The 22,904-nt window shown below is 47.2% G+C and overlaps 2 protein-coding genes across 3 annotated transcripts in view; one reads left to right on the top strand and one right to left on the bottom strand.

Moving 5' to 3' along the window:
* Positions 1-3,747: 3,747 nt before the first annotated feature.
* Positions 3,748-7,321, top strand: SOD1 (superoxide dismutase 1, soluble). Its single transcript, XM_017821910.1, has 5 exons — positions 3,748-3,873; positions 4,281-4,374; positions 4,789-4,858; positions 6,373-6,487; positions 6,831-7,321. The coding sequence occupies exons 1-5, from the start codon at positions 3,799-3,801 to the stop codon at positions 6,939-6,941; spliced, it is 465 nt and encodes a 154-aa protein (XP_017677399.1). The 5' UTR covers positions 3,748-3,798; the 3' UTR covers positions 6,942-7,321.
* Positions 7,322-9,143: 1,822 nt separating this feature from the next.
* Positions 9,144-22,904, bottom strand: part of SCAF4 (SR-related CTD associated factor 4) — a 29,885-nt gene continuing 16,124 nt past the window's right edge. For both annotated transcript variants that reach the window (XM_017821908.1, XM_017821909.1), the window contains 12 exons: positions 22,540-22,648; positions 22,040-22,207; positions 20,583-20,668; positions 20,126-20,316; positions 19,057-19,157; positions 17,950-18,063; positions 17,331-17,487; positions 16,943-17,097; positions 15,144-15,306; positions 14,951-15,031; positions 14,680-14,865; positions 9,144-10,326 (listed from right to left, as the gene is read on the bottom strand). In XM_017821908.1, coding sequence (XP_017677397.1) covers positions 9,485-10,326; positions 14,680-14,865; positions 14,951-15,031; positions 15,144-15,306; positions 16,943-17,097; positions 17,331-17,487; positions 17,950-18,063; positions 19,057-19,157; positions 20,126-20,316; positions 20,583-20,668; positions 22,040-22,207; positions 22,540-22,648 — 2,353 coding nt within the window. In that variant the 3' untranslated portion in view covers positions 9,144-9,484. The remainder of the gene's footprint in view (positions 10,327-14,679; positions 14,866-14,950; positions 15,032-15,143; positions 15,307-16,942; positions 17,098-17,330; positions 17,488-17,949; positions 18,064-19,056; positions 19,158-20,125; positions 20,317-20,582; positions 20,669-22,039; positions 22,208-22,539; positions 22,649-22,904) is intronic.

Raw genomic sequence — 22,904 nt, 5'->3', positions numbered from 1 at the left:
CCCAGGGGAAGACATTCATGACACACAGTGTCCTTGCTCAGGACAATACAAAGCCTTGGGGTCTGTTTTTTTTATTTAGTGGTCTTCGAGTGCCTCTGGGGATGCCCAGGGGTCTGGCAGGGAGGGGACAGCAGGTCCCTGACACCTCCTGCAGCAGCAAAAGGCCAGAGGAGACAGCCTGGAGTGTCCCAGACTGTGCCAGACACGGCTGTGTTGGCAGCCGAGTCCAGTGACAAAGCATTAGACAGCGGGAAATTCCAGCTTCTGGAAAGCGGGATCCTAAAGGAAGAAAAACAACCAAAGCCCCTCCCAGACCGCTCAAAACACAGGATTGTAAGGCACACGTGGTGCGACCTGAACAAACACGTGTGTGCCGCCTCCCTGGCCCTCAGGGGGCTCCCAAATCCAGGCACTCTTCTCCGGGGCCGACATGGAAAGGCGGCTTCCACCTTTCCACAGAGCAGCTCCTGGCGGCAATTGGATCACCGCCCTGGGAAGGGACTGCTCATCACCTCAGGGAGGGGTTACTCCGGCAATCCCGAGCGATGTGTGCATTCCAGTCTCACCTTAACTCCGTATTTTTCCCGAGGAACCACCACAAGCAGGAAGCACCACGTATTTGCACCAGGGGTATGGTTGCCAAGGGAGTCAGAACCCTCAAAATTCTCTCTTAATTTTTTAATCCGTGTAAATTTTGCTCAGAAGTTCTTGTTGCAGGGGCCCTGTGCTTGATCCAGGCCACATTTTGTTTTGGTTTTTTTTTTTTGTTACTCTTGCACATTTTTCTGGGAAGTTTATTAGCTCTGTCTACATAGCTTAGGCTGCTGTTTACCTGCATCACATTTCATCTGCCCTTTAAGATGGCAAGTTAGGAAACAATCAAGATGCACTTCCTCTTCTTTCCTCCTTGAATTGACTCTGATACTCCAAGTAACAAAATAATCACGTCACCATGTGACCTGACAGGGTCCAGTGATGATTTTTGTACTGTCAGACACCCCGTTGAGCTGCTTTGGGGGTGGGTTTTCTCACCTGCTGGCAAGATCTAAGAAAATCAATGAGTTAAAAGGAAGTTTGTGGGAGAAAACAGAACAAAAACCTTTCCCTGGCTTCTTGATGTGAAGGAGCACACGTGTAATTAACACATTTGTGTTCCTGTTGTACTCGTGAAAGAAAAGAATTCCAAGGGAACACTCTCAGGGTGTGACCTGTGTGAGGTTACTGGTCTCTCCAGCTGGGTGTCTGTCAGAGACTGAAATGGTTAATGATTTATGCATTCTAAGAGACTTTTTGCAGGCTTTTGACCTGCATGATACCTCTGATGAGCAGTCGGGCCCCTCCCTCCCTCCAGTGCTGAAGGTGTGAAGTACTGAGCTGAGCTTGCAGGCTTTTGACTATTGATACATCTGATGAGCAATCAGGTCCCTCCCTCTGCTAATCTTGAAAGGCGGGAACCAGGCGAGACACAAAAACTCAGCACACAGACCTAGGAGATGTTGGAGGCTCGAGGCACGGCCCGTGACACTAACCATGGATAGAACTCATAACTTCTTGGAGTATGGAGGCTTCCCTCCTTCACCCCCAGCAGATCAAGGCTGCCACTTCAACTGACAGACATGGAAGCATCGCTGGACCCCGTGGGCGGTGACTATAGACATCTGTCCACTCTCAGCTTTTCTTTCTCTTACTCTCCCTTGCTCTTATCCTGCCTTTCTCTCCCCTATGCATGTTCTCCCCCCCCCCAAAGGTTATCTCTGTGTCACACTGTTGTATGACAGCACCCAAACTGCTAGCATGCCTGTTGATACAGAATTGTTAAAATAAACCTTGCCAGTATGTTTTCAGACACCGATTATTTAGTGTCGTTTCACTTTAATCCACCCCAAGGGAATTATTGATAAAAACCTGAGTTACCCCCCCTCTCCCCTTTTCCTGGGGCGGGTCGTAACAGTGTCCCTCAGCTGAGTTCTGCCCAACTTGGGCAGCCCAGGGCACCTCCACAGGCCCCCTGACACCGATGATTAACACAATCATTAAAATCATTACTTTGATTGTTGCACTTATGAAGAAACCTGACACGTCTGGCTCTTATCCACCTGTGTGCCCTACATTCATGTCCAGGCATGAACAAGGGCACATCTTGAAATTATTCCAGGAAGGAAGGAACTAACCTGCCTGATAAAAACACGGGCAGTTTTGGGGATGGGACTGGAAGTAAGAGAAAGGCCTGTGCCACTTGTGAGAGGGCCCTGACAAAGTGAGGGAGTGATAAGCAAAGCCAAGGGTGACTGGAAGTAAAATGAGACACTGCTATTTAAAAGAAGTTTACAAAATATTTAAATCAAACCAGAGCCACCTGGAGGGCAGTGGAATCTCTCCTCCTGATGGAACAAGTGCTGCATGTTGTGCCAGGAGCACAGACCTGTTTGCTCACAAGTCATTTACAGAGTACCTTCTCTCCAGGCACATCGGGAATAAAACTCCAAGGAGTTTAGCCCACAGTGCCAAGGTGCCTCTTAGGTAGGGAGCTGCCTGGCCCTCCTACCCTTCCATAGCACCTTTCCAGGATTAAACTACAAATCCACATCTGTCTCTCAGACAAACGATCCCCATGTATTTATGTGGAGTTTTCACCGGTGTTCTCAAGAAAACAAATCTCTGCTTCATTACTGTCACCTGGGCCATGAGTCAGGTGTTTTGTGTGAGTCTGAGGTGTAAAACAACCCTTGCTCATCCTCCCCTGACCTTAACAAGGCCCCAGAGGTGTGGCTTAAAACCACCTGGGCTTTAAGTAATTTATACTTCGGTCATATAAGAAGTTAATTATTAATATATAAAAGCACCGTGGACAGGAGGGGAGGAGTAGGTTCTGCCCTGCTCAGGTGAGACCCCCCTGCAGGGCTACCTCCAGCCCTGGGGGCCCAGCACAGGAAGGACATGGAGCTGCTGGAGAGAGTCCAGAGGAGGCACCAAGGATGGAGCAGCTCTGCTGGGAGGAAAGGCTGGGAGATTGGGGTTGTTCAGCCTGGAGAAGAGAAGCTTCGGGGTGACCTGATTTTGGCCTTGCAGGACCTGAAGGGAGCTACGAGAAAGATGGAGAGAGACTATTTGCAAGAGCCTTGAGTGACAGGACAAGGGGGAATGGTTTCACACTGACAGAGGGCAGGGTTAGATGGGATATTGAGAAGAAACTCTTGGCTGTGAGGGTGGGGAGGCCCTGGCACGGGTTGCCCAGAAAAGCTGTGGCTACTCCATTCCTGGAAGTGTCCAAGGCCGGGTTGGAGCAACCCGGGCTAGTGGAAGGTGTTCCTGCCCATGGCAGGGGTTGGAAGTGGATGGGCTTTAAGGTCCGTTCCCACCCAAAGCATTCCATGATTACCTAAAGCCCCACATGCTCTCTAATCTTCTGTGCTTCTGATTTAAGTTGAAAACATCCTCTGGGCAGGGCGGATGTTCTGAGACACGGAGCTGTTCGGGGGCAACTTCACAACCGTGTTCATTCCAGTTTGGGACGGGAGCTCCGCATCCCACCCAGCTCGGCCCCGTCCTTCCCGATCCCGACCCTGATCCCGATCCCGGTCCCGGTCCCGCACCTTCCCCCTCTCGCCAACAGGGGGCGCCGCCGTCCCCCGCGCGCGCCGCCGCGAGCCCCCGCCGTTCCCCTGCCGCGATTGGCCGGGCCGCGCGAGGCGCGCGGCGCGATTGGCCGCCCGCCGCCGGCCCGGCGTATATAGGGGGAGCGCGGGGAGGCGTGCCCGCAGTCCGCGGGCGCTGCGGGCGGGAGCTGAGCGGACCAAGATGGCGGCGGCGCGGGCCGTGTGCGTGATGCGTGGAGAGGGGCCCGTGCAGGGCGTCATCCACTTCGAGCAGCAGGTGAGGGACGGCGCGGGCACCGAGCCTCCCCCCGGGAGGCTGAGACACTGCCTGCGCCTCTGTGCGCCCCCCGGGGGCCGGCGGGAGCTGCGGTTCCAAATGGCCGCGGCCCTTGGGAGCTGCGCCGTCGCCTCTGGGAGGCGGGGGAGCGGCTGCGGGGTCATCTGCCCTTCCCAGTGGAAGCACGGGATCGTTCTGGAAGGCACGGCCAGATAACGGGCGCCGCTTGTGCTCGGTGATAAATAACGGGAAGGATGCATTAGAGGTGGATAAATAAATTCAGACGCTCTGTGCAAGGCGGTGCTGGGCTTGCGGAGGAGCCTGCAGGGCTTCCTGTCACCTTGGCTTGACACAGAGCCGTGTAATGCCAAAGTCCTTGTGGTGACGATAAATCCTTTCCTTTCAAGGGTGGTGGACCGGTGAAAGTTACTGGAAAAATCACTGGATTGGCTGATGGAGAGCACGGCTTCCACGTCCATGAATTCGGGGACAACACAAACGGTAAGGTGTCCATCCACGGCTGGAGTGTGGGTGCTCAGCTTCAAAGAGCTTCCTGCAGTGTTGGAGCAGGACTTGGGTCTGGCAGCTGCAAATCTGTGTTAAGAAATGTATGGCGTTTCCCAAGGAAGTGCTCCCTGTGTAATACTCTGAACGTGTTGAGGCTGGTGGTCAAGGTCTGCCATCCCAAGCAGTCGCCTGGAGGGTTGGATACCTCGATGTTAAGAAATAAGAAAGCTCCCGAGTGAGCCCAGGGAGCTCTGGAATAAGCAGATGTACTTAATTGGACTTCTAAGTCTGCAGTGGGTGATTTACTCCCAGAGGATTAGCGAGACATGCAACAGGAGAGCAGCTGCTTCCTGATGGGTCCCTGGGAGCAGCAGGTTTGCCCTGACGGATCCCTGTGCTGTGTTCCAGGGTGCACCAGTGCCGGCCCTCACTTCAACCCGGAGGGCAAACAGCACGGGGCCCCCAGTGACGCCGAGAGGTGAGTGCAGGGCTGGGTGGGGACAGCCCAGGGATGCCCTGGCAATCCTGCAGGATGTGTAAGGTCACCTCACTGGGGCTGTGCTCACTGTACAGCAGTTTGTTTGACACGTGGGCTCCCTGAGTGTGGGGTAAAATATCATCTTCGGGATGTGCCAGTGGTTTTTGTGGTGGCTTGGGAGGAGGGGACAGTGAGGGCCTGTGCTCCTGCTGGGTATCTCCGTGCTTCAGTGGGATGGAAGACCTTGTTCCTCCCCTGGGAGCAGTTCCAACAGTCCAGTTCCCCTTGGGAGCCCTTGGACACCTGAGGAGCTGTGTGACTGTGCTTGCTGGGGCAGCACAGGAGCTGCAGGGGAGCAGAGCTGGGAGCGGGGTTAAACCTAAAGCCTGGCCTTGCACAGGGAGGGTCAGGGATAGCATTAGAACCAGCTGGGCATCGGGACCAGCCTGGGTTCTGTCCGTGAGTGCTCCCTGTGTGGCTGATGAATCCCACCTGGGCGATGGATCGCTGCCGGCCAGGCGGAGCTGGGAGCTGGCTGTGGGCCAGCTCCTGCATGACACAGCATGAAATGGTGTGTCAGGGCCTGGCAGCCACTGCTCGGGGCTGAAGGTTGGGACTGCATGGACATTGAGGCTTTGGCAGGCTTGGTTTTGGCAAATCCTGCTCCTGCTGTGCCCTGCCTGCTCCCACCAGGGCAGCTGTGGGCAGCAGGATCCCTTAGGAGGGTGCAAGGACTTTTATCAGTGTCCAGTTGAAACAATTGGACTGAAGCTTCCTGGAAACCTAAATCAAGCAAATTCCTAAAGGGAAAGCTGCCCTTGACCTGATTTTATAGGACTTGGTTAAAAATGTGGAGTTTGTGCTGTGTAAGAAGCTGGTGCTCAGCACTTGCCTGGCTGAGCTGCACGGAATGTTTCAGGAATGTGTTGGTATTCCAGGTTCTGAGTCTGGCAGAACATGATCAGCTGTATTTTGAGTGAGTGTTTTGTTTGGGGCGGGTGTGCAGGACATAACAGCATCCTGGAATGCCCAGAAGTCCCGTGAAAACTCCACTGCTCGAGGCACAGTTCTCTAGGAAGCCCGGGTGGAGATGTAGCTGTGATAGAAGCTGTGTGGGAGAGCAGGATGCCAAGTGATGGGGCAATGCCAAACTGGATTCATCATCCCTACTTCTGGCTGGAACTGAGCACCTCCTGTGTCCCCTTTGACCTGTTTCCTGACAAACTGCTCTTCCTAATCCTATTTAAACCTAAAGCCTGTGGAATAGCTGATCTGTGATGGGCATTAAGAGCTCTTAGGAACAGTGGCAGTGTTCCACCAAACCTGGTCTGTGCAGGAAAGGTTAATCTGTGGAATTTGAGAGCCTGTGGACAGAGGGTGATGCCATTGGCATGGAGGGGGGGGATTCTGGACACATGTGGCCTGAGTGTAGTAACAACATAAAGTCCCAGCCTTCCCTTGGAAGAGCTTTCAATCCAAGCCCCTTTCCTGAGTCTGCTTGTGTTCTTGTGCAGGCACGTGGGAGACCTGGGCAATGTGACTGCCAAGGGAGGAGTGGCCGAGGTGGAGATCCAGGATTCCGTCATTTCCCTCAGCGGCCCTCACTGCATCATCGGCCGCACCATGGTGGTGAGTGTGGGGGGACTGGTGCTGCTTGAGGGGCACAGGGGGCTCTCTGGGGGTTAATGGGATCCCAGTTTCCTGCTGGGCTTCTAGGGATGTCCCTCTCCCTTTAGCTTTGCCCCTTCCAGCTGTGGGTTACTGAAGGAACTGGTCTGTGGAGGGAATTGGCACAAATGCTGTCACTGGAAGGTGTGGAAACAGGCACCTGAGGACACTGGAAGGAAAGTCCAGTTGGGAGTTTTTAGCAGGGATATGGGTTTGACATGGTGCAATTTGTGTGGTGTGAGACCCTGCTGGGAGCAGTGGAATGTGGGGATTGGGATCTGCAGTAACACAAGTTCTCTTTTAGGTCCACGAGAAGCGGGATGACCTGGGCAGAGGGGGGGACAACGAGAGCAAGCTGACAGGGAACGCGGGGCCCCGTCTGGCCTGCGGAGTGATTGGGATCGCCAAGAGCTAAGTGTGGCACCTGCAGTGCTGCTCCATTGCTGCTCTTGCCCTTCCTCGTGCAAGCCCAAGATTTGTCACTAATCTCCTGCTCCTCTGCATCCCGAGCAGCGCTTAAACCGCTGAGACTGACGGCGTTTTGTATGATGTACATGGCAATTAAAGTGTCCCTCATGGAACAGCTCTGTGGTCTCTGCTCACACACCTGCACATTCCCTGTCGCATCCCTCACTGGAGCAAATCCCTGCTGCGTGCCAGGGAGGATGGGGGCAGTGCTCACATCCCAGACCCTGGCAAAGAGCGGCAGCCCTGGGGGTGTCAGGGCTGCTTCCTGGTGAAGGTGCAGCATTTGTAGATCTCCAGCCTGTGTAATAAATGTTCTGGGCAGATACACCTGGGTCTGGCTATCTGTAAACAGGGAACACCCCCAAACCTGCACCTGCTGGGAAAAGAAAGGGGGCCTGGGTCGTTTAAGTGCATCCAGGAAGTTGCTTCCAGGTGGTATCCCAGGACCAGCCAGGAGTAACCACTCTGTGCCAGTGCCAGCTTCCATCACATTTCTGGGTGTCCCTCTGAAACGTTTCAGAGAAACGTTAACAGAGAAAATTAATCATTTTAATGAGGACTTGTATCAGTGTGCCTTTATCTTGTACATAAGGATGTTGATGGAAGTAGCAGGTTGCAGTTCTAGATAACCCCATTCCACTGAGGAATGTTACAAAAGGAACGTGGGAGTAGAGCAGGAATACTGTAAAAATACTTTAAACTTACATTGCCTGCTGGTGCCAGACAATTGTGTGAGTCTTCACCTGCCTGTGCCTCTTCCAGAGGGTCACTGTGAGGTTATTCCACAGGCACTGCTGCAGAAGGCAGTAAGGAATTGCTCCACAGGTTTCCTAGGCTCTGCTTTCAGCTCCCTACTGAGGGAAAGGGAGAGAAGGTGAGGTGGGGTTTGTGTGAACAGAGCAGCCTCTGCCCCTTTCATTCTTGTCTCCAGCTCTTCAACGCAGTGAGACAAACCCTCCCTCCTTACAGAGCTGAGGCAGCTTTTTCCAAGGCTCAGACCTCAGTGTCTGGTGTTCTCTGGACACAGGAATGTCCCACAGGCCCAGCAGGAAACAACCAGTGAGGACACGAGTTTTAACACATGGAAGTTGAGTTCACTGCAATGTGTAAACAGGTTCTTTCTCTCTTTATTCTGCTATTGCAAGAACATAAAAATAGATGTCCTCTCCCCCATCCAGAGCTCCACACTGGCTCTCCCATCCCTCCCTCCCCCAGAGACAATTCCACAGGGCAGCTGAGAAAAAGGACTAGGGAAGCAGCTGCCCTTTCCTTGGGGAAAAACCCAACTTTAAAGGTAGAACACACCAATAGAAAGGAAAAAAAAAATCCATTAAATATGCACAGGATTCAAACACATTTCCTATGGTGCTTCTGGAGGGGCAGGACTTCCCAAACTGTCTGTGCCCAAGGGATCGGCCACCAGGAAACTGCCCTCATCCAGACTGACACAACCATGGAAGTGCTATGGAGAGGAGGTGGCAGAACTCCAGGAACACCAGGAAACACCCAGCCCAGAGGCACAGCACCAGGGGGGGCACAACCTACCTCTGGCAGGGTGAGGAGGGGCCGGCGTTCCCACCCAAGCAGCCCTGATCCCAGAGGAAGCGGCAGAATCCTTGTCCCAGCTCCACTTCAAGAACCAGGTTGGCAATTTACAGCAGGTTATGGTGCCTCTGAGGTCTCACTTTCCAGCAGCATCAGTGGCTGACAGGTAGAAAAGCCCAGCACGCACCTTGGAACAGCAGAGCAGATGTGCCTGAAGGTGTCACTTCTTAAAAAAAGGCAAATCAAGGGCAGCAGGAACCACAGAACCAATCGAGGGGGAGGAAATAAAAAATAAAGCAAAGAATGGACTGCATTGCAAACAAACACCAAACAGTTAACTCTGCAATTAACATCTCAAAACTAACTTTTACCCAGGGTGGTCAAGTATCTCATTAAAATGCAGCAATCTAAAACTCCAGAGGACTGTTACAAATAAAAACTTGCTTCTGTGAATCGCTACACAATCAGGTGGATTTCCTTTCACAAACAGAACCAAACCAGTCTAATTTAGACTCCAGTACAGCATGAACAGTTCCAACTTTAGGCTGTTGAACACTCCTTTTCCACTTCAGTGCAGCGTAGGAAGAATAGCACACGTTAAAAGTTTGTTACGAAAATAGAGTTTATTAAAAACACATCCCTATTGTTTTTGAGGAGCTTTCACCGTTACTTTTTTCTTAAATTAAAAACAAAATAGAAAGCACTTCTACTTCTGATTCGTAAACTTTTTAAAGTCAAAACTTTAAAAAAGTTACAGCAAAAACGGGTAATATTTAATCATCTCTTCAGTATTTATGTTATGCTGTGGCTATTTTTAAATAGGAGGGGAAGCAATCAAATTGCTGGCGGGGCCCCTGCGCTGGGCAGGGCCGGGGGCGGCAGCGGATTTACAGCACTGTACAACTAAAGCTCGACACTCCGACCCAGGCTCGGCAGGGCCCGGGCTCAGCGCGGAGCCTCCGCCACGGAGCCCGTGTCCTTGTCCGCCTGTTCCAGGGATGAGGTAGCCTCGGGTGCCGACTCCTCCGCAGGTTTCGCACCCGCAGGTTCGGACTCTCCCGCCGCGAGTTCTGAAACAATGTCTGCGTCGGCCGCTTTGCCGCCGTGGGACTCGTGGTTTTTGTCGCCCTCTGCCCTGTCTGTCACCTCCGGCTTTTCCTTGCTGCGGCCTTCTTCCTTGTCTCTGCGCGACTCCCGGTCTCTGGAATCCCTCTCCCTGTCTCGGTGGCCGCTGGAGCGCCTGTTCCTGTCCTCCGAGTCCCTGTGCCTGTCGCGCTCGGGGCTGCGCCGGCCCCAGTCGCGCCGCTCGCGGTTCCCGAGGCGCTCGTGCTCCCGGTCGTCCCCGCGGTTCCCGTAGCGCTCACGCTCGTTATCTACCCGGTTCCCAAACGACCTCCTTCCGAACCTCTCCTGGTCTCTGTTGGGGGTGAACGTCTGCCTGTCATTCCTGAACTGGCGCCCGTCCCTGTTCTCCTCGGGTCCGCCCGGGCCCCCGCTGCCCGGGACCCCCCCGGGCCTCACAAAGTGCCCCGGCGGGGGGAAGGGGGTTTTCATTCCGTGGGGGGGAGGCATCCCAAAGCCCCCCGGCCCCGGCGGGGGCCCCCTGTGCATCATGTGGGGGGGCATGTGGCGCGGTGGCATCAGCGGGAAGCGTGGCAGCGGCGGGGGCGGCATTCCCGGCGGCCGCTGGAGCGGGATCAGCCCGGGCCGGGCACCCAGGAGCCCGGTGGATGGAGTCTGGAGCCCGACCACGGGGGCTGGAGGGGGCGGTGCCACGCCCTGGGTGCCTGCAAGGAACACACAAGGGACAGTCAGAGCCTGGCAGCAGGGAACACAAGGCATTTCCATAGCTCCAAACCCACTTTGCAGTTATCCCAGGAAAAGAGCGCACGAGAACTTGGAGCGGAGCTTCCTGCGCCGCCCAGGTGCAAACACACCTCTGTGTGCTGCTGAAGGGAAGATGTGGCAATGGCAGGAACTCATCCCTGATCCCAAAGGCCTCCTTTGCCCTGCTGCAGGTCAGAGCCCCCCCTCAGCCCCTCACCTCCTCTGACTGCAGCCAGAGCCCCTTCCTGGTACAAAATATATATATTATAATATATAAAAGGAAATGCAACAGGTAATTAATTTCTAGATTCTTTTTTTCGAAATACAATCCTTCATCCTTTACAGCACATATCCAACACCAACTGTTTTCTGTTTTAATTCCTGGACTCTTGTTTTTAGCACGTTCTTCGCAAGATGAAAAAAATGACCCTCTCCAAACATCTTGTTGGAGAAAGCTCAGCGCGACACCAACAGGAGAAGCCAGAATGGAGGAGGAAGGAGGAATTTTGAGCTCCACCTGAGGCCTTCCCAGGGTGGACAGGAGCCTCCTCGAGGCTGAGCCAGGAACACACCGTCCCATGAGCCCTCACACTGCACCTTCCTGCTCCATGTGCTCCTGCCCTGCAAACACGGTCCCTGCCTGGGGCGCGTGGTGTTCCTGTATCAATCTGTTGGGACTGTAATGTTTTCACATATATGAATAAAAATGAAAGTTAAAAACAGATGTTACGCCAACTTTTGTAGCTCCTGCCCTGGTAGAACCACAATGTGGAATAGCTGTGGAAAGTAATGCTGGAATTAAGAGACTTGGCAGTGCCAGCAGTGAAAACTGCACTTTCCCCCCTTCCTTTTTAACTCTAAAATGCAGAGTCCTCCCTCCTCCCATTCATCACCAGGTCTGTAATCACTGAGCTGAAACTCCTCCCATGACAGAACTGTGGATCTGACAAGCCAAGACACAGGGCTAATGATGTCTCCCAGGAATTCTGAGGTTTGGGGATATTCTTGTTGAAAAAAAAAACATCTTTTGATCTGCCACAGAAGATTAAAAATAAGGCAGAACAGAATAACTGAGAACTACTGAGCTGAAGAGGACAAGCCTATGCTTCTGCTTAGAAGCAGCAGAGCAGACATGGGCTACAACAGCAGGAACATGAGGCAAGAGAGAAAAGTTTCACATTTAATAAGTACAAGTAATTTAATTTCTCCACAAACTGCAGCACTGAAGCAGCATAATGGTACCTGGAACTCCCCCTCTTTCACTCTGAACACTCTTTGAATATCAGCCCCCTTCAATGTCAAGGCTAAATCAGCTGTAGAAGCACGACCAGAGTTTCCTCACCAAATAAAAACTTGCAGAACTGTCCAGAAACACACCCTTGTTTACTGAAAATGCTCAGGAAAATTCATGGTACAGACGCACGTGGTGACAGGTCTGAGAAGATTTAGAGCCTTTGTTGTGTCATGCAGAGAAAGGCAGTAAATAACACTGGTTTCCCACACTGGGTAAGAACTCCTTGAGCCCGGAGGCAGACCCTGAGGTGATTTACTGACCAGCTTCTCGTAGTCAAGACAGAAACCTCATCCTTTTTACCTGCTCTTCTGTGTTGTTTTGGATGTGTAAAACCACACACTGCCTTCGCAACTCACGTTATTTATAACTGTCACTGGTGCTGCCCAGTTACAGGCCCTCAGACCTTGCACTGTGTGTGCTCAGGAGGGAGCAGGACTGAGGTAGGAAAACCCATCCCAAACCGGAGGGTGGTTGCAGAGTCACAGCTGAAATAACTCACCACCAATCCCAACACTTTGTAACAGCCACACTCAGAGGGGCTCAGAGAATGTCGTATCTGTTTTATGATTTAATGCAGATTACAAAAAACACTTGAGAACAAGCCAGCAAGGGAGCAAAGACTTAATGACTGAGCTTGCACTACCAGGAAATGAATGCCAAGTTCGGTGGGAACTCCAGGATAACTAAGCTTTGATTACATGTCATTATCCTGGTAGGAATTTGGGTAAAAAGACCCTACAAACTGCAATAGGTTGTATTTCACCCGGATCACAGAATCTGAATATTCCAAACACTGCATCTACAGTTTGTTACTGGCCCAAGTTAAAACATTTGCTCAGCACTAAGAACACGTTGTCCACTCCAAAAGGATTTAAAAGCTGTTGTTTCCTGCAACAGGCACACATAGAAGGAACCTAAAAATACCTGCTCTGCAGGTGGTTGAAAATTCCCTGAGTGCTCACTCCCTGAGCCATCACAGCCTGGAGTGTGTTGTTCTAATGAACAGGGAGGTGTAACAGCAGCGAGTGTGATCAAGGACAAACTAAATTATAACAACCTGAGGGTGCTTTTTAGAAAAAGGCACAAAAAATCCAGACCCAATGTCCACAAGGGATCACTCCCCTGAAGCACAACCATGTCCTTGCTGGAAGTGATGAAGGAATTACATTGAAGGCACGAAGGAAATCAGTGGAGATGAGACAGAATTTATAAGAGAAACTGTATGAAATGTTAATCCATTTAGAATTACTTTGTAACATGTCTTCCATATAAAAACTGAACAGAAAGAAGCTTCATTCTGGAGTTACAAAAGTTATTAAAGAGCTCCTGTGTGTTGTACAGGTTACAGAAGGTGATCCCAAGCAAGGAGAAGTTTAGATCTCTCTGATAGTCTCTTCCCAACCACCTCCATCCCTTGAGCTTGGCCTGGTGCAGGTCATCCATGCATCCATTCAATGCAGGAGTGAATCAAAGTGCTTTTAAGGAGAGTTTAATTTGTGCCAACTTACTGAGTGGTTCAAAAAAGCCAAGATAGCTGATATTAATCTTTTCTCTTAAATCACATCACATTATAATGTTTCTTCTGGTTTCCTTGTATCTTGTATCAGACTGTGAGCAGTCCCCACAACTCCAGAACATCAGGATGGAAGGGTTTTATGTAACCCCTTGATTATAAATAACTTCTTGAAATAAGACACCCATCAACATCCAATGCTACTGCTTAAGCAAACACACAGATCTCAGCCACTACTCCAGCACTGCTCTGTGAGCTCAGAAAACCTGAGCCTGAACATTGAGAGAAGTCACTCTGATCACGTGCACTTTACTTGCCTCAACCACTCCGAGAACAAGTTCACAAAAAAAAAAACAAAGGCAAGTTCTTGACTTCCAGATTTCTCAAATTCAGCTTCCTGGGATTTGTAAGAATAAAAAGCAGTTGCTGCCCAAGGAACCGATGTGGGTGTCTAATTTAATTCAATCTTCAGGTTGTAAAACCTTTTTATTACATGTGCAGCGGTCCAGCAAAGGGCAGAGGAACTTCATACATTCCACAGCCTTGGAATAAGAAATTCAGGTTCTGCTGTACAAGACACAGTCCCATAAAACTCCAAAATTCTGGTAGTGCTGTGCTGCCATCACAAAAAGTGCAATTCACCATGAAGGTGTGAGTTTCTGTGTACATTGTAAAGTTCTGGGCAGAAACCCACTGACACAAAATTAACTTTTTCATTCGTTAAGCTGTCATTTAGAGGTCTGAAATCCCATAAATGCAATAATCTCACTAAAATACATAGGTAACAAGTCTTCTGAGGCAATTCTTGACACTGGCCCATCAAAGGCCATCCTAAAGTAAACATTTAGCAGAGCTCTGTACCATTAAACAGTTCATACTCCCTTTCAAAATCTGACCAGGTTTGTACCATGTTGGGGAAAGTAATTTATGCAACATACCCAAGCTACTTTGGTTTTGTAATCAAAATACCATTTGGCAATTTAATAATATATTCCTACAAAGGTTTCCAAACCTGTAATACTGCAAGGCTGAATAAAAGCTTTAGGCTTTCTGTTTTATTAAAACAATTTATTCCATATATTAAAAAAGTATGTGCCACATCCTCACAGATTTAAAAAAATACACTAAAAATAGTTAATAAGTTAATTTTATACATGTAATAGTTGAGTCTAAAACCTGGTTCATATGTCAGATGTGTTGTTTAAAGTTCATTTTCTATCCTATATAAACATCCACTTGCTAAAAGTAGACAGCATTTTAATTTGTAACTTAAACATTACAGCTTTGTTTCTTCAGAAAATATCTTCAATAATAAATGAAACTGCTTCTTCTGTGCAAAATCAAGCCTCTAAAAGTGATTTCAAAGCCAACAGAAGGGCAGAAGTTTCAAGAAGTTGAGAAAAACGTGCTTCCTTTCCCCTGGAGTCTAAGTCAGCAGCTAAATCAAAATGGTATTTTAAATTTAGGGAACAACGAAGTGCAGAACTTACACAAGAGAGCACTTACCAAGGAGTGGGACGGCCTGGGTGACAGGAGCAGGGACATTAGTAGGTGCTACAGGAGGTGGAACAGTCCCATAGATTTTGGAACTATCGGTGGTTTCAGCATTCCCTCTGCCTCCAGAAACTACTGGGATGGGATTTCCTACAGACGACTCCTTTGTAGTGTCCTCACTCCCACCCGTTGCTGTAGCTGAGGAACAAGGCATGGACACATTAACCACCAGCAGCAATTCCTGCTGCACGACCCCTGCCTCCCACAGGGCTCCAACACTTACAGTTTGGGATGTTCACTGCCGGAGTGTGCGGGACAGACACCGGAGGGGTTATAGGTGGTGGCGGCCCAGGAGGAAGGAAGCCTACAAAATACAGATGCCCCCTGAGTGCCCCTTTGGCACAACACCCCAGTGCAGCTGGGTCTGTGCTCTGGGGTCAGCAGAGCACAGGGTGAATGAACCACCCCCCACGTACCTGGGGGTAAATGCAGAGGGTTGAATCCAGGCCGTAAGAACGGGGGCGGCGGCGGGGGCGGCACCCCGGGAGCAAATCCAGGAGGGGGGATTCCTAAAGGGGCTGTGAAAGCAGGTGGTTGGAGTGCACCAACCACAGGAGGCCCCGAGGGATGTGGTGGAACCTAAGGAAAAAGGAAGGGGAAAAACGTGTTACCCCAAGACTGAACGGGTGATTCCCTGTCCCACTGGGATCTCTGCTTTGCCCAGCACAACAGGAACATTTAAACAACCTAAAATTCCTCCGCAGCAAGTGAGGCTTGTGTAAGAGACCTAATTAGCACTCAAAGAACTCCTGCCACTCACAAGATCAACACCAATCTTGTTTACCTTTATAATTAGAGAAAAATTCTTCTCTGTGGTAAATGGGTTTTAATGTATGTTGGTGGCTCACCTCCACACACCTTTCACACACTGGCTGGGATTCATTTCCATCCAGGAGGATCCAATGCAGTGCACATGACTTTGGAGCAACTAAAAACCTTTGCTTGTTTCCTTCTTACTACCTGAGTTTATACACTATAATATAGTGATTTTTTCCTTTTTTTTCCTCTTTAATTCTGATTTATATCAAGCTCTGAATTTAAATTAGCTCTGATTTAAATAAGTTGGTCCTTAGTCTCATATTTTTGAGCTTATTACAGAAACTACAATAAATGTGTGGGAATCAAAAGGAAAAAATCCAATCAAAAACATGCTCTGCACTTAGAATGGATTTAATAAAGCAAAGAAGAGCTGTGTGCCCAAGTGACCATAACTGACCACCTCCATGACCAGCAACATTTCAGAACACCAAGACCCCTCATAACTTTTTATTTCTAGAGGAAAGAAGGACAAGCTTTTGCTGTTTTATTCTCAGGACTGAAAGAACCTGCTTCGGGTTCCTTATCAGCGTTACTCAGCCCAGGCACACTAAATCTGTGCTATTACAGTTTGATAATCAAAATGATGATATCAGAAACAGCAAATCTGGGGAGGGATGCAGCAAACTGGGATCAACATGGAAAAAATAACTAGAGGGAGAATTGTTTTCTAAGGAGGAGACTGGAATGGAGAAAGGGAGGAGAAAGCACAAGGGAAGGGAAGGTCAGGAAGTGAGAAAATAATCAGTTGTGGGAATCCTGCAGCAGAAGCTCATTCTTGACACTTCCTTTTTCAGCATGGATTTAAGGAAAATAAACAAAATCACTGCTATTTAATACAGTTAATGGCTACTAAACTTCCTGAAATTATAAGTTTGACTTACTGTTCATTTACTAAATAATAGTTTATAGCACATCAAGAGTCATGTGTCAAAACAACCCATAATTCAACATATTATGTTCTCAAATCCCATAACTGGCTAAATTATACATGTCTTCAAATCATTTGAATTCTTGATCTTCTGTGAGTGCCTGCCACATTGTAGTTCATAAATCACACTTTCTCAAGATGCAAGACAGTTTTATTCATACTCCCTCCTGTCTGGGAGAAGGGATACTACTATTTTAAAAGCAACGAGAAACGACTGATATTAAAGTAACTGTGTATCTATCAATAGAAAAGTTTTTTCTTAGGGGAAAATTATTAGGAAAACAAACAAAAAAAAGCCAATCACCAAACTGAAGATGCAATTCAGCCCATCAATAAAAAAACCTCTACTGCAGTAATTTCTCTTTGACTGAGAGAACAGAGTTACCATTCATGGCATCTCCTCCCTGAATTATCATGTAAAGTAAGTTTTTGTTTCTTTATCCCAAGTTAATGAGGAACAACTCTCACCTGTGGAGGAGGTACTGTTATTGGTGCAGGCATGGGGACAGGGATGGGGACAGGTAAAGCTTTGGGTATAGGTGACACTGGTTCATTGTGTGCAGCTTCTGCGCCTCCGTTCTGAGCTACTTCATTTTCAGACTTCTTGGGGATTCCCTTCCACTCTGTACAACACAAAATCCCAACAGACAAGGATCAGCTCAGAGGGAGCAGAGAGGTGAAACATGTTTGCTGATGTTTAGAAAAGGACCTAATTGAAACTACTCAGATAAGAAGCATGTATACATATTTCTGACAATAATAAAAAGAAATAATTAAAAAAATTGGACAGAATGACCCAACCCTGAAATAAAAGCTTCACTAACTGCACACAACTGAACATGCAGCACTGCTGTACCTGGACTAAGAGTTTCATTGTCCAGCATTCCCCCTTCACAGAAGCTTTCAAGATCTTCAGGTTTGACTTTGTCCCACGGTATGTAAGTCACACCTAACTCCACATCCCAGTACTGCTTGTAGTCTGGCTTTATTCCTTTATTCAGAGCCCATGCAATCTTGGAGGGGGAGAAAATACATGTAAGTCAGGCAAATGTTTCCATTTTAAGGCATTTCATATTTCTTTCTCACAAAACAGCACTACCATTTGGGGCTAAAAGGCAAAGACAGTAACTAAAACAGTTACAACACTGAAGTAAGTTGTTTTTTTTTTAAAGCAGACTTAGTTCTTTTTCCTTGGCTTGAGTTTTGCTCACTATTTGTAAAAATGTATAAAGCCAGTTTCTTCCCATGTTCCCCAGCCACTAAGATTAATTCCAGTTCCCCTTGGAGGACTCTAATATGATGTTCCACAGAAGGAAGAACTTCACTAATTTAATGCATCCTTCCTTATTTATTAGTATCTTTGTAGGATTATCATATGTAATGAAACTCTTATGAGACAAATATCCAACAACAGATAAGAAAGGATGACAGTAATTCCAGCAGCTTTAGAAATCCTGACATTTTCCAAGCAGTACCTTGATGGATTTCTGGTTGACTTTGAAGTTCCCTCGGCTCAGTTTCTGGAGGGCTCTGTTGGCATCTTGTCTGTGCACCATGACAATGTAGGCACATCCTCTGGGGGGGATCATCTGGTTGGGGTTTAAGGAACAAAATTGGTTTTGCAAATAAAAAAGCAATGAACAACACACAAGTGTTCAGTTACAGCAAGCTGGGACATCAGAGGGTGTTCCAAAAAGGGCTATGGAAGTATGGAAGGGAATATAATTTAAGAGGCCAAGAAAGCCACTATCTTCAGGAAGTACACATTTCTAATAAACTAAAAATTCCACAACTTCTGAAGTGGAAAGCTTTAAACTCTAAAATATGGCTGACTCTGGTATATTTAATCTTTTCAAACTGCTAAACACGTAAATGCTGTGGTCTGGCAATCAATTACCTCATTGGAAGACACACCAATACCCCCCCCTTCATTCCATATACCATGAGCTGGCAGCTGCACCTCCACACTCGGGTCTATCTGCAGCTTTGGAATAATTTTTATTATTTATAATGAATTTGAGAAAAATCTCCTATGTTGTTTTACAAAATTTGGAGTAGGAAGAAAATTGCAGTCGCTTCTTTTTGTTTGTTTCAATGAAATTTTAACAGCTATTATTTATATATTTATATGTATGCATTTATATATTTATACATATAAAATATCCTTAAATACAGCTAAACAAAACAACAGTTCTGTGTTTATGGCTAAAATAACACCAGCTGAGGGTCCACATTTCTGTACTCAAACAAAATGGAGCAGATGAACTTAGCAGCACAGGATGTAATTCTGCAGGCATCTAGCTCTTCCTCATTCTCCAGAGAAGGCAGGATTTTTATGAAAATGGCATAATCTTCTCTGTTTTATTTGCATTTTTAAATTGCAAGAACCCAAAGCAACTCCGTTCTTTGTCTACAACTCAGCCAAACTAATTTGAGTCTACACATTAAAAAGCACAACATGCAGGAAGTGAGAGCTCAACTCTTTGGAATTTATAAAAATAAAGCTGTCTTAGAGCAGCCTGGAAACACTTTTTGTAACCAAGCCTATCAAAGTAGCTCACACTGCAGCATTTATTACTCACATTGATCGACTCAATGGGGCCAAACTCTTCCAAAAGACTTCCAACATCCTGCTGAGTTGTCCTCTTGTCAAGCTGTCCTACCCAAAGTGTGGTACTACAAACTGCAACAGAGAGTTAACTCAGGTTGGGAGAGCCATTACTGACACAAGCTCCTCTTACAGGACAGAGTAAGCAGCCCATTTATCTCACTTCATGCTGAATTCGGGGTAATAAACCAGCAACTGAGCTCAAAGTATCACACTGGCTGCACTTTAGCACAGCAACATTTAATACTCAGCCACGTTTTGCCCAGTAAGTGATACAAAACTGCAAACTGTGACAGCACTAAGTGACAACCTGGGAGAGGTGCTGGCAGAGGCACATCTCACACCACTGCCAGGGAGCTTTCCGTGAACAGCTGCCAAGGCCCTGCAGTCCTTTTACACTACTGGAATTGTCACTCACTAGGTTTTGGCTTGTTAAAACTCTTCAAGTTTGTGTGTCTCTTACATGAGACATAAGAGAATGCTTTCATTTTACATGATGACCCCAGAGAAGATTCCACATTCCAAAGGCATATTCAGAAGACAACTACTATGTTTGGTCTATAAACACAGGCAAAGCCAAGATTACTTCAGATTATTTCAGCCTGTGTTTTCCAGGTCAAAGCTCCCCTCCAGGTCTGAGAGACACACAACACTGAATAATTAGAAAAATTGTAATAATTTACAACCAACTCAACTTGTTATTTAATCTGCTTTAGCTTGCAGGTCCCAAAGGAAGGAAAATAAAAACATGGGGCTGCAACTTTTTCTTCTCATTTATAGCCAAAGTATTTCCAACTTGGAGATATTCCAAAAATGCCAAACTGTCTACTATGAGTAAAGGAAGTGCAGGGATGTGAATTTAAGTCCTACCAGCTTTACAGCTCAGAAAACAAGTCACAGTGCAGTTTACTTTTTTTCTGTCTGGATGAATCTTGGAGACCCAAGGAAGAGGAACACAACAATGTAAAGAATATTGCTCAAAAAAGTGGTAGTTACTGGTATTTGCAAAGTTGCATCCACAATAAAAGAAAGAATGAACTTACCACTGACAGTTTCTGACTTGATCTGGGGGAGGCCCTTGGACCTGCGCTCCCTCTCCCGCTCCCGTTCCCGCCTTTCCTGGGAGCGTGACTTTGGGGAGTGTCGGCGCCGGTCCCGGGAGCGCGACCGGGAGCGCCGGTGACGGGAGCGCCGGGACCGGGAGCCAGACCTGGAGCGTTTCCTCTTGGGGGACCTGGTGTGAACCAAAGCCACGTGTGTCACATCGGTGAGCAAAATGTTTATTGGTTCTACAAAAAAAAACGGCTAAAAAAGAGATTTCCAGTGAATTCTGCCACTGAAATGGGAGTTTATTGACAGGCTTGAAGTTACTCTCTCCCAGTAAGAGAACTGCAGAGATACCCAACTTCCCTCAGAGGGGAGATGACTTTCAGGGGTTCATAATTCTTAGTCACTAATCCAGCTCTCATTTCTGCACTAAAAGAGCTTTCACTGATTTACCTTGATGCAGATCTAGATCTCGACTTCCTGCTGTCAGAAACGTGCCGTTTGCCCTCCTGAACAGGTGGCTGCTCCACTTCCATATCCTAAAATATGAAGTTGACTGGTGTTATGGGTGAGCAGCACAAGTATTTTATTTCTTTTTATGCCAAGACTAAATTATGTAACAGCACTAAAATTACACTGAATATTCAAATGTGTGAAATTAAAGAGTAACGTGGCTCTCCCTCAGAAGCCTCACCTCTGCTCTGTGTCACTGACAGAGAGAGGGTCCAGTATTACATGTACTTAACACAACCACTGAAAACACAGCATAGAAATAATCTGAACAACTCTTGTTTTCAATTTGCATATTATCTTTTTTCCATATTTCAGTCCATCTCCACAGAATATGATTATTCTCCTTAAAGTCAGTCGGTGGATCCTGCTGTGTCAAAGCTACAGGCAAAGTGAGGTTTACTACAGCTCTTCTCCAAGACATTACTAAAAACTACTTTAAGCCCTGTATGTAAGCACACTGTAAGAAATTTGAAAAATGAAGCAGAAAGTCAAAGCAATACATAAAATGCAAGAACTTGCTTAAAAAAAAAAAAACTAATTCCAACACAGTTCTTCCTTCCTACCCCAAATCTTCCACAGCTTCCCATTCCAGAACATAAATGCATCCTGCCTAGACTTTAAATTTTAATTTAAATTTTAAAATAAATTGAAGTTTTCATTATATGACCCCAGCAGGGAACACCTAAAAAAGCCCTCTCTCGAAATGTACTGATTCAACAGAATTCTAGACTAAAAAAACTAATTACAAAGACACTCTTGAGAATTGTCCTTTTATTCTAAGTCAAAGCAAGAACTGATTTCTACAATCTGTGATATCACAGCTTGGTACCATCTCTATTTCTCAGTTCAGGATTTCCTTTTCTTGGAACAAAAGAGGCAAATAAACTTTTAAATATATATATATATACACACACATATATAGGCTCACGAATAGACTTGCTCTTTGATTTCTTCTTAATAGCAGCCAGTTACTGAACCTACATATCCTGAAAACCCTTAGGAACCAAAGCATTTACTTGGATTTTAAGTTGTTACAGATTTTGAGTCCATTTCCACTACATTCACATTCTACCAGGCCCTTACAAATTAACTTTTCCAGGCGGTTTCTTCACACAAGAAGATTGCATTGTCAGAATTCCATGGCACAAAATATTCCTGAAATATGATGGAGACAGGAGAGGGAAGATGAGGAAGCAGAAAGCACACACATGCTGGTTTTGCCAGACTCGTCCTGGAGCCCCCCAGCTTAATCCAACCATGTCCCAATGGAGCCACCCTCACAGCCAGCTCTTGTCCTGGATATCCTGACACTTCTGCTCCTGCACAATCCATATACATTTGAAAAACACATGTCTGAGAGCATTTAAGTTACTTTGTTTACTGCAAAGGCTCCTCACCTGCTGATGGGGTTTCTGCATGTGTGACTCAGTCTGGACTGGAAAAGGAGACTGGAAAGTTGGCTGCACAGGTGCTGCTGGTGGAATCACAGGCTGAGCCATGGGTGGGAACTGGGGGGTAGGCAGGAGACCAAAACCTGGCATTTGCCCATTAGGAGGAAGTGGGACCTTTAGAGAATAAAAAAAAAAAAAAAATCCAGCTAGGAAAAGAAATTACATTGGCTTTCCCAGTTTGCTCAAGTTAAGTTGTATCTGTGCTCCAAAGTCACAATAAAAGATGGGGGAAAGATGAAGTAGGTCAAGCATTTAGATGTAGAAAACAATCTTGTTCTTCAAAGCCTGACTGGGACAGAGAACAAAGATATGTTTCTTTAGAAAAATTGAGGGCTAAGCCACATTCACTCTTCACAATAGCAAAACCACTTCCTTATTTCTCCACCAAAGAAAACAAGCAAAAGATAGAAAACACCAGAGAGGGACGAGGGAGAACCTGAAGTTACCTGGTGACGCATTGGATCCTGCTGTATTCCCATCATCCGCTGCTGGAAAGGATCCATATTTGGGAGCTGAGGAAATACTGGCTGTTGCATGCCTTCTGCTGGAAACCCACTGAAACCAGGAATATTTTAGTGAGACAAGTCAGTACATACACAGATCTCTTTATTTTCCAGATTTCTATACACATTTACACAGCCTTGCTGTAATTTTAAACCGAAAAAGTATCTCTACTATGATCCCATTTCCAACAAAAAGAAAAAAAAAAGAGAAAGAGTGGCTTCCTTATCTTTTTTCCACTCTAAGAGTAGTCCTTTATCACTTAAAGCAATGCTACACAAAGGTTAGAGCCTCCCTCTCTCCCCTGACT

This window comes from Lepidothrix coronata, unplaced genomic scaffold (genome assembly GCF_001604755.1).
Source record: "Lepidothrix coronata isolate B3197 unplaced genomic scaffold, Lepidothrix_coronata-1.0 Scaffold93, whole genome shotgun sequence".
NCBI lineage: Eukaryota > Metazoa > Chordata > Aves > Passeriformes > Pipridae > Lepidothrix > Lepidothrix coronata.
This window is presented reverse-complemented; position numbering and strand designations above follow the sequence as displayed.

Coding starts and splice junctions, on each gene's coding strand:
- SOD1 (XM_017821910.1), top strand. CDS start 3,799: ATGGCGGCGGCGCGGGCCGTGTGCGTGATGCGTGGAGAGGGGCCCGTG. Junction 3,874..4,280: donor TCATCCACTTCGAGCAGCAG/GTGAGGGACGGC, acceptor TTTCCTTTCAAG/GGTGGTGGACCGGTGAAAGT. Junction 6,488..6,830: donor TCATCGGCCGCACCATGGTG/GTGAGTGTGGGG, acceptor GTTCTCTTTTAG/GTCCACGAGAAGCGGGATGA.